General features: G+C 43.8%; 1 protein-coding gene across 6 annotated transcripts in view; it reads right to left on the bottom strand.

Moving 5' to 3' along the window:
- The window catches only part of RALGPS2 (Ral GEF with PH domain and SH3 binding motif 2), a 125882-nt gene extending 113778 nt beyond the window's left edge, over window positions 1-12104 (bottom strand). Inside the window, exons 1-2 of one of the 6 annotated variants that reach the window (XM_068141410.1) lie at window positions 11832-11957; window positions 4214-4309 (exon numbers count right to left, since the gene is read on the bottom strand). Coding sequence is in view for 1 of the 6 variants with exons in the window: in XM_068141405.1 (XP_067997506.1) it covers window positions 11218-11394 (177 nt within the window). In the remaining 5 variants the exon portion in view is untranslated. Of the gene's footprint in view, window positions 1-2689; window positions 2774-4213; window positions 4310-11217; window positions 11447-11831; window positions 12046-12078 lie in introns of those variants that run through there. The other 5 variants (XM_068141409.1, XM_068141407.1, XM_068141405.1 and 2 more) reach the window with 5 other exon arrangements.
- Between the last annotated feature and the right edge of the window lie 490 nt (window positions 12105-12594).

Genomic DNA, 12594 nt, shown 5'->3' with positions numbered 1-12594 from the left:
ATCATAGAGTATTGGTGCCTTATTGCTGAAATACCACTGAAGTCTGCATCAGGCCTGCATCAGGAACAGTGTGGCCAGCAGGAGCAGGGAGGTCATTCTGCCCCTGTACACTGCACTAGTTAGGCCACACCTCGAGTCCTGTGTCCAGTTCTGGGCCCCTCAGTTTAGGAAGGATGTTGACTTGCTGGAACGAGTCCAGAGAAGGGCAACAAAGTTGGTGAGGGGTTTGGAACACAAGCCCTATGAGGAGAGGCTGAGGGAGCTGGGGCTGCTTAGCCTGGAGAAGAGGAGATTCAGGGGTGACCTTATCACTCTCTACAACTACCTGAAGAGAGGTTGTAGACAGGCAGAAGTTGGTCTCTTCTCCCAGGCAGCCAGTACCAGAACAAGAGGACACAGTCTCAGGCTGCGCCAGGGGAGGTTCAGGTTGGATGTTAGGAAGAAGTTCTATACAGAAAGAGTGATTGCCCATTGGAATGGGCTGCCCAGGGAGGTGGTGGAGTCACTGTCATTGGAGGTGTTCAAGAGGAGACTTGATGGGGTACTTGGTGCCATGGTTTAGCTGTTTGGGTGGGTTGGATTGGTTGATGGGTTGGACACGATGATCTTGAAGGTCTCTTCCAACCTGGTTTGGTTTATTCTAAATAAAGTTTATTCTAAATTCTAAATAAAGTCACTAGCCACATCGTGGGTTATTGTGTTTTTGGCAGGTGGCATAACTTTTGAAACTATTTTATCACTTAAAAGCTACGATGTTTTAATGAGATACACAAACCTATCTTCCACCACCTCCAAGACAACTGAGAAAAACAACCTCAGCAAAACCAGCAAACACAACTAGCAATTTAAATGCAATATTCATGTAGTGATTTACAGGATCTTTCCAACTAAAGAATCTATTTTTTCCACAAAGTAGGGTTTTCCAGCTGGGTTATGTGTGGCTAATAAACACCCTAAATCTGACAGAGCTATCAAATAGCAGCAGCAGGGCTGCTCTGCCACAGAGAGTGCTGCAGAAACTAGCTCCCTCACTGAGGAATGAAGCAAACTCAACATTTTTCACTCCAGGACTCAACTGCACACTCAACTCAGCCCCGCCCCCACAAAGAACAATTTGCAAATGGCATCTCCAGCCTAGTTGAGACCCCTTTTTGTATTAGAAGATTTCTTTTCTAATTTTGAGGACTGTTACATTAAAAAACACCAGCCTCCTCTGCGTTAGAGAAGATACCACTCATGAATTTCAAAAGACTGCAGCTTTCTTTCTGTAAGCAAAGCACTTCTACCAGCTTTAGGAGAGTCATAAAGTCAGACAAAGCTGCAAAGAAATACGGATCCGGATCAGCCAGTCGAATGATAAGATCATAGGAACACACCCTACTGCCCTAGGAAAAAAAAAAGATATCCAATTCCATTAATGACCCAGAATGTAATAGGGAAAGATGACACCAGAGAAAGACTGGCAACAGAAACTTCAGCTGCTGAAGCCCATCACTTCTCCTCATCCTCCCTCCCTCAAACAAGTAAAATCAAGACAATATCCATGACATTCAGTACCAGCCCACACAGAAATCTGACACCTAAGAGCAACCCAGAAACTCCAGCACATACCAAGACAGCAGGGGAAGTCTGTCTTGTCTTCCTGTTCCCTGGTGAGATCTTACTCTTGTCCATGTCCTTCAACTCCCTTACCACCTGATTCTGTTTTCCACTTAAGACTATCATTTCATAGAAAGAGAGGAAGTAGTAGTAGGTAACACCATGCAATTTTTTTTTAAGTCATGAAAATAAGTGCTAGGAGGTTTTTAAGAAAACAGGTACAGCTGAAATCATTGTTCTCAAGTCTTTTACTATGTACCTTTATTTACAAATAACTGAGGGATTTACCAAAGGGTTTGTGAGCACAATACCTAAGCAAGACATCTTTCACATTAGCTACTTGCATTATTTATTAAACGAGCTTCCCTTTTTAGCAGTATCACTTAACAGAGCCTAACTAGACTTCTGTGTCTTTCTAGCTCAGTGTAACACAAACACAACACACCTGTGAATTATATTGCTATGTATATCTGCACAACAGCCTTCACATTTTCCTAAGCTATCCTTTGTAAAAGGCGTTTTGGCCTCAGCAATACCCTTTCAGTTAATGTCTTCATTGGCTTATAATTGAGTTACGTAATTCAGATCAAGAACCACTCCTCAACAAAACTGTGTCAGCCTCAAATCATTAGCACATACACCTTTGTTACTTTAAGTCTATATTTGTTTAAGAATTCATACCCATTTTGCATACATAAGCACATGCTGTAAGTGTACAACTTTGCTCCCACATTCCTGGGTGTTTCGGTTTTCTCTTGTAAACTGATCAAACTGAAGGCACACCCAAGAGTTTCACAGGAAAAAATAAATCAAGATTTTTTGGTAATCTTCTCTGGATATTCCAGCATAATGTCACCCTGAATACTTAAAGGCTTCCTACTCTACATAGTAAAAATAATTCACAATCATGTAACAATAAATAAGCCTATAATTCTTTTCCCTCTCCTACTCATAAGGAAATTAGCACCAAAAAGAAACTAAAGGAGTTCTGATTGCTGGTCTCTAACAGAGCTTTCACACATCTCTCTTCAACAAACCCATGTCCCTGAACACCAGTATGTATGAATACTTTTAAGAGAAGTTAAATTACCTTATCTGGAACATGAACCAGGTCCTAATGAAAAAGCCTTTGCACTGCTGACAGCTTCAGAAAAGAGCCAAGATTGACTTTTCGCGAGTATTAAACACAAGTCACAGCATGAAACACAGTGAGTTCTGTCATCACACAGACCCTATCCACATTAAAAGAGAAGTCAGCAAGCTAATTAAGTACAAGGGCAAGCCATTACATGCTGACATTGAGGATGCCTATCTGCAAGCAGGTTCTAAAACATACGAGCTGCTGTTCTTCAAAGGTAAAGAAATACTGTACTTCAAAAGCAGTTTTTCCACTTCTTTATAAAGAACACTGTACATCTGGCACACACCTTAAGTGGAAACAGTATCACTCTTGCCTTTTTTGTTGATTTCTTGATTATCATTTGGTTAACATTCCTTTAGTAGAATTAAAGAGTGGACACTTTGACCACTTTAATAGATATTGCTAGTAGAGCTAAACAATTTCCACAAATAAGAACTTTCTGCCAGCATAGCCAAACCTACACAACTGTATAAAACAAACACCACCACAACACCAAACAAACCACAAACCCAAGCCACTCAAAGAATCACAGTTTCATACTGTGATTAGATTTGGTACCTTTAGAAAATTTGCAGCAAAGACCTTTGTCCAATGTAGCACAACACGTATTCATTTAATGTAACATTAAACATTGTCTGTCAGTGTGTCTGGAAATGCCATGTACTAGACCGGATCAGAAAGAACGTACTTGCCCACCAGAGTAAGGAGAAAAGCACTTTTTGCAAGCCATGCCACCAAAAATACCAAAAACCATTATCAAAGAGTTATATGGCAAAATCTGCTCAAAATAAAGACAGAATAGGTCCAGTCTGGGCGGAAAAAGAAACAATAAAGGAGGATTAGAAAAAAATATCTACTATCAGTAGGGCAATTGACCAAAGGGTGGCTGGCCCAGCACTTTTCCAACAGGAAGCAGCAAAACCATTTGTACTACAGAAGGAAGAGTATTTGCTGTTACCACACACATAAAATGGAAAACAGCTTCATTAGAAACTGCATGCCTGACACCACACATGCATGGCATATCAGAAAGTCATAACAATAAAGCCTTATTAGCCTAAATAAAACCTAAGTAATGTTTGTCCTCACCCTATCTTAAGGCAGACCTGCAAGGCCCAGGTTTTACCTGACTCAACAAACCTCTCCAGTTTCAGTTTGGTCACTGTCCACCACAGTCTTGGTTCTCAGAAGCACAGGATTAGTGTAGCTATGAAATCATCTTGCTAAGCCTTCTGTAATTTTGCACTCTGAGCTCCAGAAGCTACTTGAAGATCACCTCAACTGCATGGGAGTACCGAACTCAAATTCTACTCTCCTTATTCCTCTCCAACAAAGTTTGATCAATATCAGGATTATTTAAAAGGCACTTACCAGACAAGCCCAGGAACTAGCACCCAAACTGGTCAGTCTAAAAGTACATAACTACTGTTCCAAAAATAGATGAGGTAGCTGCCTCTACTCAGGTGTACTTACCAACAGAGCACATGGGGAAACTGTCTGGTTATCAAAGAGAAGGCTGCTGGTAGAGTGGTCTGGACTTGTTAGCAAGAGCAGCACAGTTCGGGTGCCCTTTAACCACACAGAGAAAGTTAATTAGGTGACAGAGCAGGAGGGGAAATACAAAGATTATGAGTCATCCACTTCACCATGTTTTATCAATACACCTGATGATACTAGAGTTACTAATTAGTGACAACACAAAACTGAAGCATAATGGGAAAGAAGACCCAATCTATGGGATATTGTTTTCTTTTACAGACTTGGCATTTCAACAATTTATGTGCATTTTGAAATCCAAACTGTACATCCAAGAAACTATGTGATGCTGCCAGCATTCTAATGCTTTACACAAGTAAGCTGATTGTAGATGCTTTTGGAATCTCCAAAAATACTTTACAGGCTCCTGGATTACTTTCTCCTTCATCAGACAAAGGGCTGTTTTACCAAGTTTCCAGTAACACCATGATCATTCCCAACTCACTGCATCAGCCTACTGTAAAAGACGTTAAGTTTAAACTGTTAAGGTTAGCTCCATGAAAAAGGTCTTTTCAGAGGTGTCTAAAGGATCATATAATGTCTCAAATATTGCTGCCTGAAACCTGAAACCAAGCAGTTTTTCCCAAGTTTTTGACATGCAGACCCAGCTATGGATTCAAGATCGAGTTGAGTTTGTGCTCTGACACCAGAAATAAGCACTTCTCAAGCTCAGCTAGAACCAAAGGAGCAACTTAATTGGTTTGAGGGAACTCTGATTTTGTAGTTGTCAGACATCCCTATGACTAATTGCTCTTTTTCATTCCTTTCTCTGCCATGACATCAGCACAAGATTTTGTATGGCTGAGGAACAATCAGTTTGAGAAAGCTATAGAACTGAAAAATAAGGCATGAAAAAATAAAAAGCTTAATTTCTTATCTGTGTTAGTTCCCTGATGCAGTTCACACTACCAGTATTTCTGCCAAAGCAGCGTGGGAAGTGAGCCGGCATAAATAAACTGCCCCACTGCATGCAGGGTCACAACCCAATCCAATTACAAACCCATCTGAATTAGTTACAACTGTGGAGGACCTCAACTTTATCAGGCAAGTAACAGAATTAAACAGCAATCAGAAGATCAAACTAACAACTTGGCCATAAAGCATGAGGACTAGAAACACAAGCTTTTGAAGAGTTTACACACTGGAGTTTTATATGGAACTAACAAGCCACAAGCCCACCTGTGCTTCCTCGCCTCTTAAGACAGAAACTCATCCTTGAAGCTTACAAAGAAAACCTTAGTAAATTTAGACTTTCAGCTTTTTGTTGGAGGCTTTTGCCTACCTAGCATTAATGTGAGCAGGCTGTATCATAACAGAAAATGCACTTTGTACCAGTCCTGTTTATTCACTTACTGGTCCAACTCCAGTCACTCTGTGACATCATACCACTTACCCTAAATCTAAATGAAAATATAATACTATAGTTTAGACATTTATCGCAAATCCTAGGCACCTTAATAATGTGCTAAAAGCAATTCAATTTACAAATGGCATTAAAATCACTTTTCCAGGAGCTGTGCCAGTTTCATCCAACCACTATTATCTAAGAAATATACCTCCAACTTTTAAAAAGAGATCAATATTCCTCTTCCCCCAGCATGATCAATCTGAGCTCATCTCAATGAGGAGAGCAAATTCCATCCTCTCAAAGCTGTCCCTTAATGAATAATGAGGCAAGCACAAATCAAACAGCTTTTAATGCCATACTACTAAAGCAATGGTACAGAGAGTTGATAGCCAGTCCTAGGTCACTTCAAACTTAATTGATTGCTGCCAATAACACAGTTCCATTAAAGAGAAAAAGAGCTAACACATACATATCCCAAAGCATCAATGCCACTGAGCCCTACTGAGACAGCTCCAAAGCTAGCAAAACCCTCTGCACCACATTTTTTCTCCAAATCACTTTAAAATGGACTCACAGCATGAAAGCCAGATATCTCAAGCTTCTCCTTTGCAGCTTCTTGCACTTCTCTGCCACTCTGACCACTTCAGCGCTTACTTCAGCAATACAACCAGTGTAAGTGAAGAGATTCATAAGCTGCAAGAACTACTAAATCAGGCCAACCACTTTTTGGCAGAGGACCTCACAGCAAGCTTAACCATCAGACTCCCTCTCTGGCATTTCTGCTTATCCCCAGGCACGCTGTTCTTCCTTCCTTACCTGACCCAGGGTTTTCCAAAGTTACGTTTCATTACTTGCACTAGGAATTGCCATAACAATCTCAGACCAGTGGGAGGAGGGCAGAGATGACTTCCAGACAAATTCCAGTCAGTTCTAATCAGGTCAAGAGGTCTCAATCTTCTAGCCAGAGATTTAAAATAACTGATTTCACTGCTTCAATATGATTGCTAAGAACAACTAATAAATTTGAGTCACCAGAGGGCACTAACACTTCTACCTAATGGCAAAAGCACTCCTTCAATTAGGAAGCCTGATAATTACATCCACATCATCATGTATATTTTATCTGGATTGAACTTCAGCCAGCTTGTTCTAATCCATGTTCAAATCTCAACTACATGCTGATGAGACATTGAGCTACACTAACTGTTGTGGTCACACTTGCAATGTATGGGGGAGGCTTACAGCCACCCCAGATAGACCAAAGAAAACAGACCAGGCACATACTTGTCCCAGTTCACTCGCAATCCAACTATGAAAAGTATCTGGATGTAGACACAGAGATGAAATTCTAAAACAGGCATCAAGGTCACAAGTCCAGCACCTCAAAGAAACAGAATAACTAACTATCCTTAAGAGTTTGCACCCAAGATGAATCCTACCATAAGGGACTGCAAGAACTATCTGCCTCCAAGAGAAAGTGTAAGATTTCCATTTAACTACCACGTAGCAACAGATGCATTGCTCTCACATTTGGCATCAAATCAACTACCATATTACATGCTTAATCTTTAACAAAGGAGGGTGCTCTTCACCACCACGAAAGAGGCAGGCTTTTAAACCACAAGTGTGATACACATGAAGGGCTGACATGAGCATTTCTTACTGTTCTGACCCAGCAACTCATGAGCCTCTCAGTGAGGTGCACTGCAGCACATCCAGAGATTTTCTGGAGCAAGAAACCTTGACTTGGTGATGCAACCAAGAGAGATACAAAAATCCAAACCAGTTTGACTGGTGCAGCCCTAGGGATACATGGGCAAGGCTTCTGGGACTTGCAAGGTACACAGCTTTTTTCCCCCCAGCATTACTGCACTGCAGTTCTACTTAAGCTGTCATTCTTGTGGGTAGGACCATAAGGCAACAGAGGCAGAGAAGGGAAATGGGAATCATATCCTTACTTACGGAAAAGCACACAAGCAGCACAGAGACTGTCACTTCTCTGCACTGAGGTTACAGCAAAGGAAAAAGTTACACTGACAACAAAGCTGGGACAGCAAGAATTCCAAGAGCATTCTCAACTCCAAAGGTTCAAGGAAAACACCAGTTGTGTCATTTGTCAGCCTACAACCCATCTGGAAGCCTGTGGGGAGTTTGGAAAGGACCAGCTGTGAGTGTACTAAAGCTGCACCACCTCAGAACAGCGAGCCCAAGAGAAGAAACGTTAGCCTTTCATGCGTATCAGGGACATTGTATTTTAAAATATTTAGTCCTGGCCCATTGGATTCTCCAGTATTCTCTTTTGCTATACTGTATGTTCATATATAATTATGTATTCAGTGACCAGGTCAGTTTTTCCAGACAAACTCTCCTATAAACTGGCACGTAGCTAGGAAACAGTCTCCTCCTCCATCAGCAACCAAGCAAGCTCAGCATCCATTATGTACACCATGCTAACTTTTGAAAGTCACAGCAAGAAGCTCCAGTGTTCAGAACATACCATGATGCTGAATATATCCTCCTCTGCTCTGACTTCAGGCCACCCTGTCCTTTTTAACCCTACTTTCTTCAATTTATACAGGTCCTCCTGACTGTATAGAGCAGCTACCACCAGTTCAGGCCAATGCCTAGACTGGGTACACTCTTTATCTGACATACCACCACCACTTCAACTCCACTTTCAGATTCAGATTACATAGAGTTGTCCCTTTCTGCTCAGCACAATACTGGGTGGTACTAGATTGCCCACAGAAAGTGTTCCAGTGCCACTTTCCCTGGAGTTCTACAAGGCCTTTAAGGATCTTTGTAAAGAAAAAAGAGTTGCAGTCACATATGCATGTCCTACAGGACCAAGCATACAGGGCATCTACTCAAAGCACCCAACTGGAATATTAAGATTCTCTTTGCTTCAGCTTCACCTTGTAAGGTGATAAATAGACAAAACATTAACTCCACATGTCTATTCATAAATAGACAACACATGAAGCCCACAAAGCTTCTGTTCATGCAATAAATACTACACACATTGAAATAGTAAGAGAAATTATACTGCAGCAGTTCCAGGTATTTGAATGTAAAGGTGATTAAGAGAAATGTTTTCTCATGGCTTGGAAAATGCATTTTAAACTATTTTTTCCAGCAAAGGCCATAAAACAACACTTGAATCAGAAATACACCATGCCTTTGATGTCTTCTGTTTTGACAAAATGCAACCAATTACACTCCCCACTCCTAGAGGAAGTTTTCAACTTTATTATTTATTGAATGAAAGGAGGAGCCCAAATGACTGAGCTCTCAACAAATACAGAAGAAACTATTAATCCCTAAACTCAGTAAAAAAACAAAATAGGGGAAGAAACTGTTTAAGATGGAGGAGTGCCCTTATCAACTCAAATATTTTAATATTCAAAGATGTCAAGCAGAATATCACCTTTCTAAAGTTTCAAACACATTTCTTACAAACACAGTGAATTTCCAAATCAAAGTTTATACAACCAACTGAAGTTAAAGAGTTAGCACTGTGTCTTCATTGTTCACTGGTGCTGAGCAGCATCAAGCCCAACAAAATACTGGGATTTTCAGTCCACACAGTCACCAGTAAGATGTAAATGTGGAAAGGAAAAGAGCTCTCCAAAAATTGTCCACAACAGATTTCAGAGAGAGGGAAAAACCCAGCAGAATAATCTCATGAAAAGGTTGTTGGTTTGGGGGGGGGGGGGGGGGGTGGGGGGGTGTTCCCTCCATTAGACTGAAGAACTAAACACTTCTCATAAAAATCCATCACAATAAATTACAAGGTGGAATATTTCACAAGGGAGTTAACAGAAGCCAAATGACTGCTCTACATCTTCCACACGTTTTTGTAAGCCACTGCTCATCCCCCGTCTCAGCCATGCCACACTAGCATTTCAGTGCAGAACACATCTCCATCCGTGTTGGAATATTTAATTGGAGACTAGCAGGAAGGCTTCTTCACACGCAGCCCAAATTCTGAACACAGATGTCACCAGAGGGCACTCTTTCAATTCAAGTGATCCAGCGTCAGCAAACTCCTGAGCAGGACTGCAGACAACCCACATGCAGGGATGCACAGAGGCTGTACAAAGCAGTAGTTTTGCTCCTGCAAGAGATTTCCTTCAAAAAAAGGGAAACCCTAAATCACAAAACCACCAAAAATAAATGAAATGTAATTATTTATCCCAGAAACATTAAGTATTTTTCAAAGTAACTACAGGCACTGCTAGTAAAGAACATAAGCAATTATCAACTTTAGTACTGTGGTACTTGATGGTGCCAATTAATTCATTAGCACCCGTGTGGATAATATTTCACAGAAGCAGGGCCCAAGACAGTACAGATCATATAAAGGTGCCTATGGAAGTCCTCTGGCTATATTATCACAGACACTAAACTTTATAGTAGTACATGAAAAAAATGCATCCACACTGTCAAGAGAAAGCTCTGGAAAACAATGGGATTTTCTGCTCCTGTCTGCTCTGTACTTGTTGTTTAAGTGGGTAAAAAAATTAAACCATTTGCATGCAGATAATAAAAAGCAGCAGTACTGTCAGTAGTTTCCAACCTTTGGTCCACATATTATTTCTAAAGGCTTGCTGAGAACTAATAAAAATTTTAAAAACAAACAAACAAAAACAGCAACCAAAAAAAATATAAAAACAACAGCTGGTGAGGTGCAGCTCATAAAATGAAAATGCACATAACCAGTAAAAACCCGACAGAGAGGTGTATACATATATATATAAACAGAGGTTGCAAAGAACTGATGTGAACAGAAAAATAAGCTCATTTTGCTTAGAAACAAAACACGGACACAATGCTACTAAAATGAAGTCAGCTGCAGAGATAGGTAGTGATAAGAAAAAAAACCAGACAAAATAATCATTGTACATCCTAGGACATTTTCCAGTCTTGAGAGAAACTCAAAACCTGTAGCCTACAACACATGTGATTGCCTGCCTTATCCACCTATCCCACCGGAAAAGAAATAAGTCTCCATCTCTTCCAGCTATCTGTGGTAGCAAAGTCCTCTCGTTTGCATAGAAACAGAAGGGGGGGAGGAAATAAGACCCGCGCAAAAGCACCTTGTGCCAGCGTAAGGCTCTCTCAACAGATAAACACACCCACAGAATTTCACCAGGCCAGTAATGCACAGGAACAAGTTACTTCAAACTACTACCTATCATCACCACTCATCCTGGTTTAAAATATATCAACGTAATTGCTTTTCCAGAGCATGCTGCCAGGAAAAAAAAACTATGCCAAACGCTCCTGATGTCAAATAAACAGCAGCTAGTTGTCCACCTTCCGAAGCAGATCCGTATCTACTGCAGGGCAATGCACTGACCCGTAACGTCCCTCCAGCCGGTGTCGTGCTGCCCTGCACTTCTTGTCACGGTAACTCGGCCCCCCGCCACGGGAAGGTGCCCCAGCCCCGGGGAAGGGCTGGTTGGATAGCGGTATCTCACGGTATCTCACAGCCACAGCCGCCGCGCCACCCCCGCCGCCCCGGCCTCCCTCAGGCCCCATCGCAGCGCGGAGCCCGGCGACCCACACAGCTCTGCCCATCCACATACACACAAACAACCCAGACTAAGGCTACTCCCGCGGGACCTCTCTGGACAGCAAGTGGGGGTTGCTTCTCCCCATGTCCAGGCCACAAACTGCTCTCCGGCCCCTCACGCATGTAGCAGGGTGGGAAATCAATGACTGGAGGCGCACTCCGGGCTGGCTCCACAGCCACGCATCCCTCCATCTTGACCGGGGGCCCCAGGCAGCGCCGTCGCCCTATACACACGCACAGACCCCGCACCCACTGACGGGGGAGAGGGCGCTGCCGAGACGCCGGCCCGATCCGCGGGGGACTGCGCCCCGTTCCCCGCGGCGTTCGTGTGAGGAAACGGGCGACAGGTGGGCGGCAGAGCTCTGGGCTCCGTGAGGAGCCGGCCCGCAGCGGGGTGACGGGTGGGGGCCGGGACCCTCCCCGGATCTGGGAGGGGACCGCACGCCTCCAATCCCCGGCCGGCAGCCCTTCGGGCCCGGCGTGCGAGACGGGGTTAAGCCTCCTTTCCCTCCTCCTCCGAAGAGCCGGACAATAAGCCCCGCCACGAATCCCCGCGGAGGCAGGCGCCGCGGTTCCCTCCTCCTCCTCCTCCTCTTCTTCCTCCTCCTTCCCGCGACAGCCCAGCTCACCTGCGAGAGAGGGGGGGATGGATGAGCGAGGGGCGGGCGAGGACGGGGAAGCCGCTCCGGCTGCTGGAAGAGCTGCCGGGTTCCCCTCCGCCGGCGGTCGCTCACCGCCTCCGGGCCGTGCCGCCACACACACACTCACTCACTCACACACACACTCACTCACTCACACACACATACACACACACACACACACACGCGGGATGGGAAGGGGGGGGGGTGTCCCTCCGCCACCACCGAGCATGCGCACCTAGGTTCCCCCCGCTCCTCGACCCGCCTCCTCCCGTGTGGCGGAGAGCCAGCGCCGGGCGTGCACTGCGCATGCGCCCGCCTGAGCGGTCCGGGAGCTCGCCTGCCGCTTACTCGTGAAAGGCCGTCGGGGCGGGTTGCTGTAGGGTCATCGAATCATTTCGGGTAGAAAAGACGTTAGGATCATCGAGCCCAAACGTTATCTAACTCTACCAAGGCTGTTACTAAGTCTGGTCTCTCAGCACCCCATCTCTGCGTGTTTTACACATCCCCAAGGACGGGGATTCAACCACCTTCCTGGGGAGGCTGTTCCAGGGTTTGAGAATGTTTGAAGAAATTTGTATCAAACCTAAACCTCCCCTGGCACAACTTGAAGCCATTTCTTCTTGTCCTCTCTCTAGTAATTATTACTAGAGAAAATACACCAACATCCAGCTCTCTCCAACTTCATTTCAGGGAGTTGCAGAGTCAGAAATCCTTCAGCCTCCTTTTCTCCAGACTGAACAACCCCAGTTCC

Source organism: Melanerpes formicivorus, unplaced genomic scaffold, assembly GCF_026170545.1.
Source record: "Melanerpes formicivorus ecotype bairdi unplaced genomic scaffold, bMelFor1.0.p_v2 SCAF_7, whole genome shotgun sequence".
In the NCBI taxonomy this organism is placed as follows: Eukaryota; Metazoa; Chordata; class Aves; order Piciformes; family Picidae; genus Melanerpes; species Melanerpes formicivorus.
Note: the sequence above shows the minus strand (reverse complement) of the source record. Positions and strands in the feature narration are given on the sequence as shown.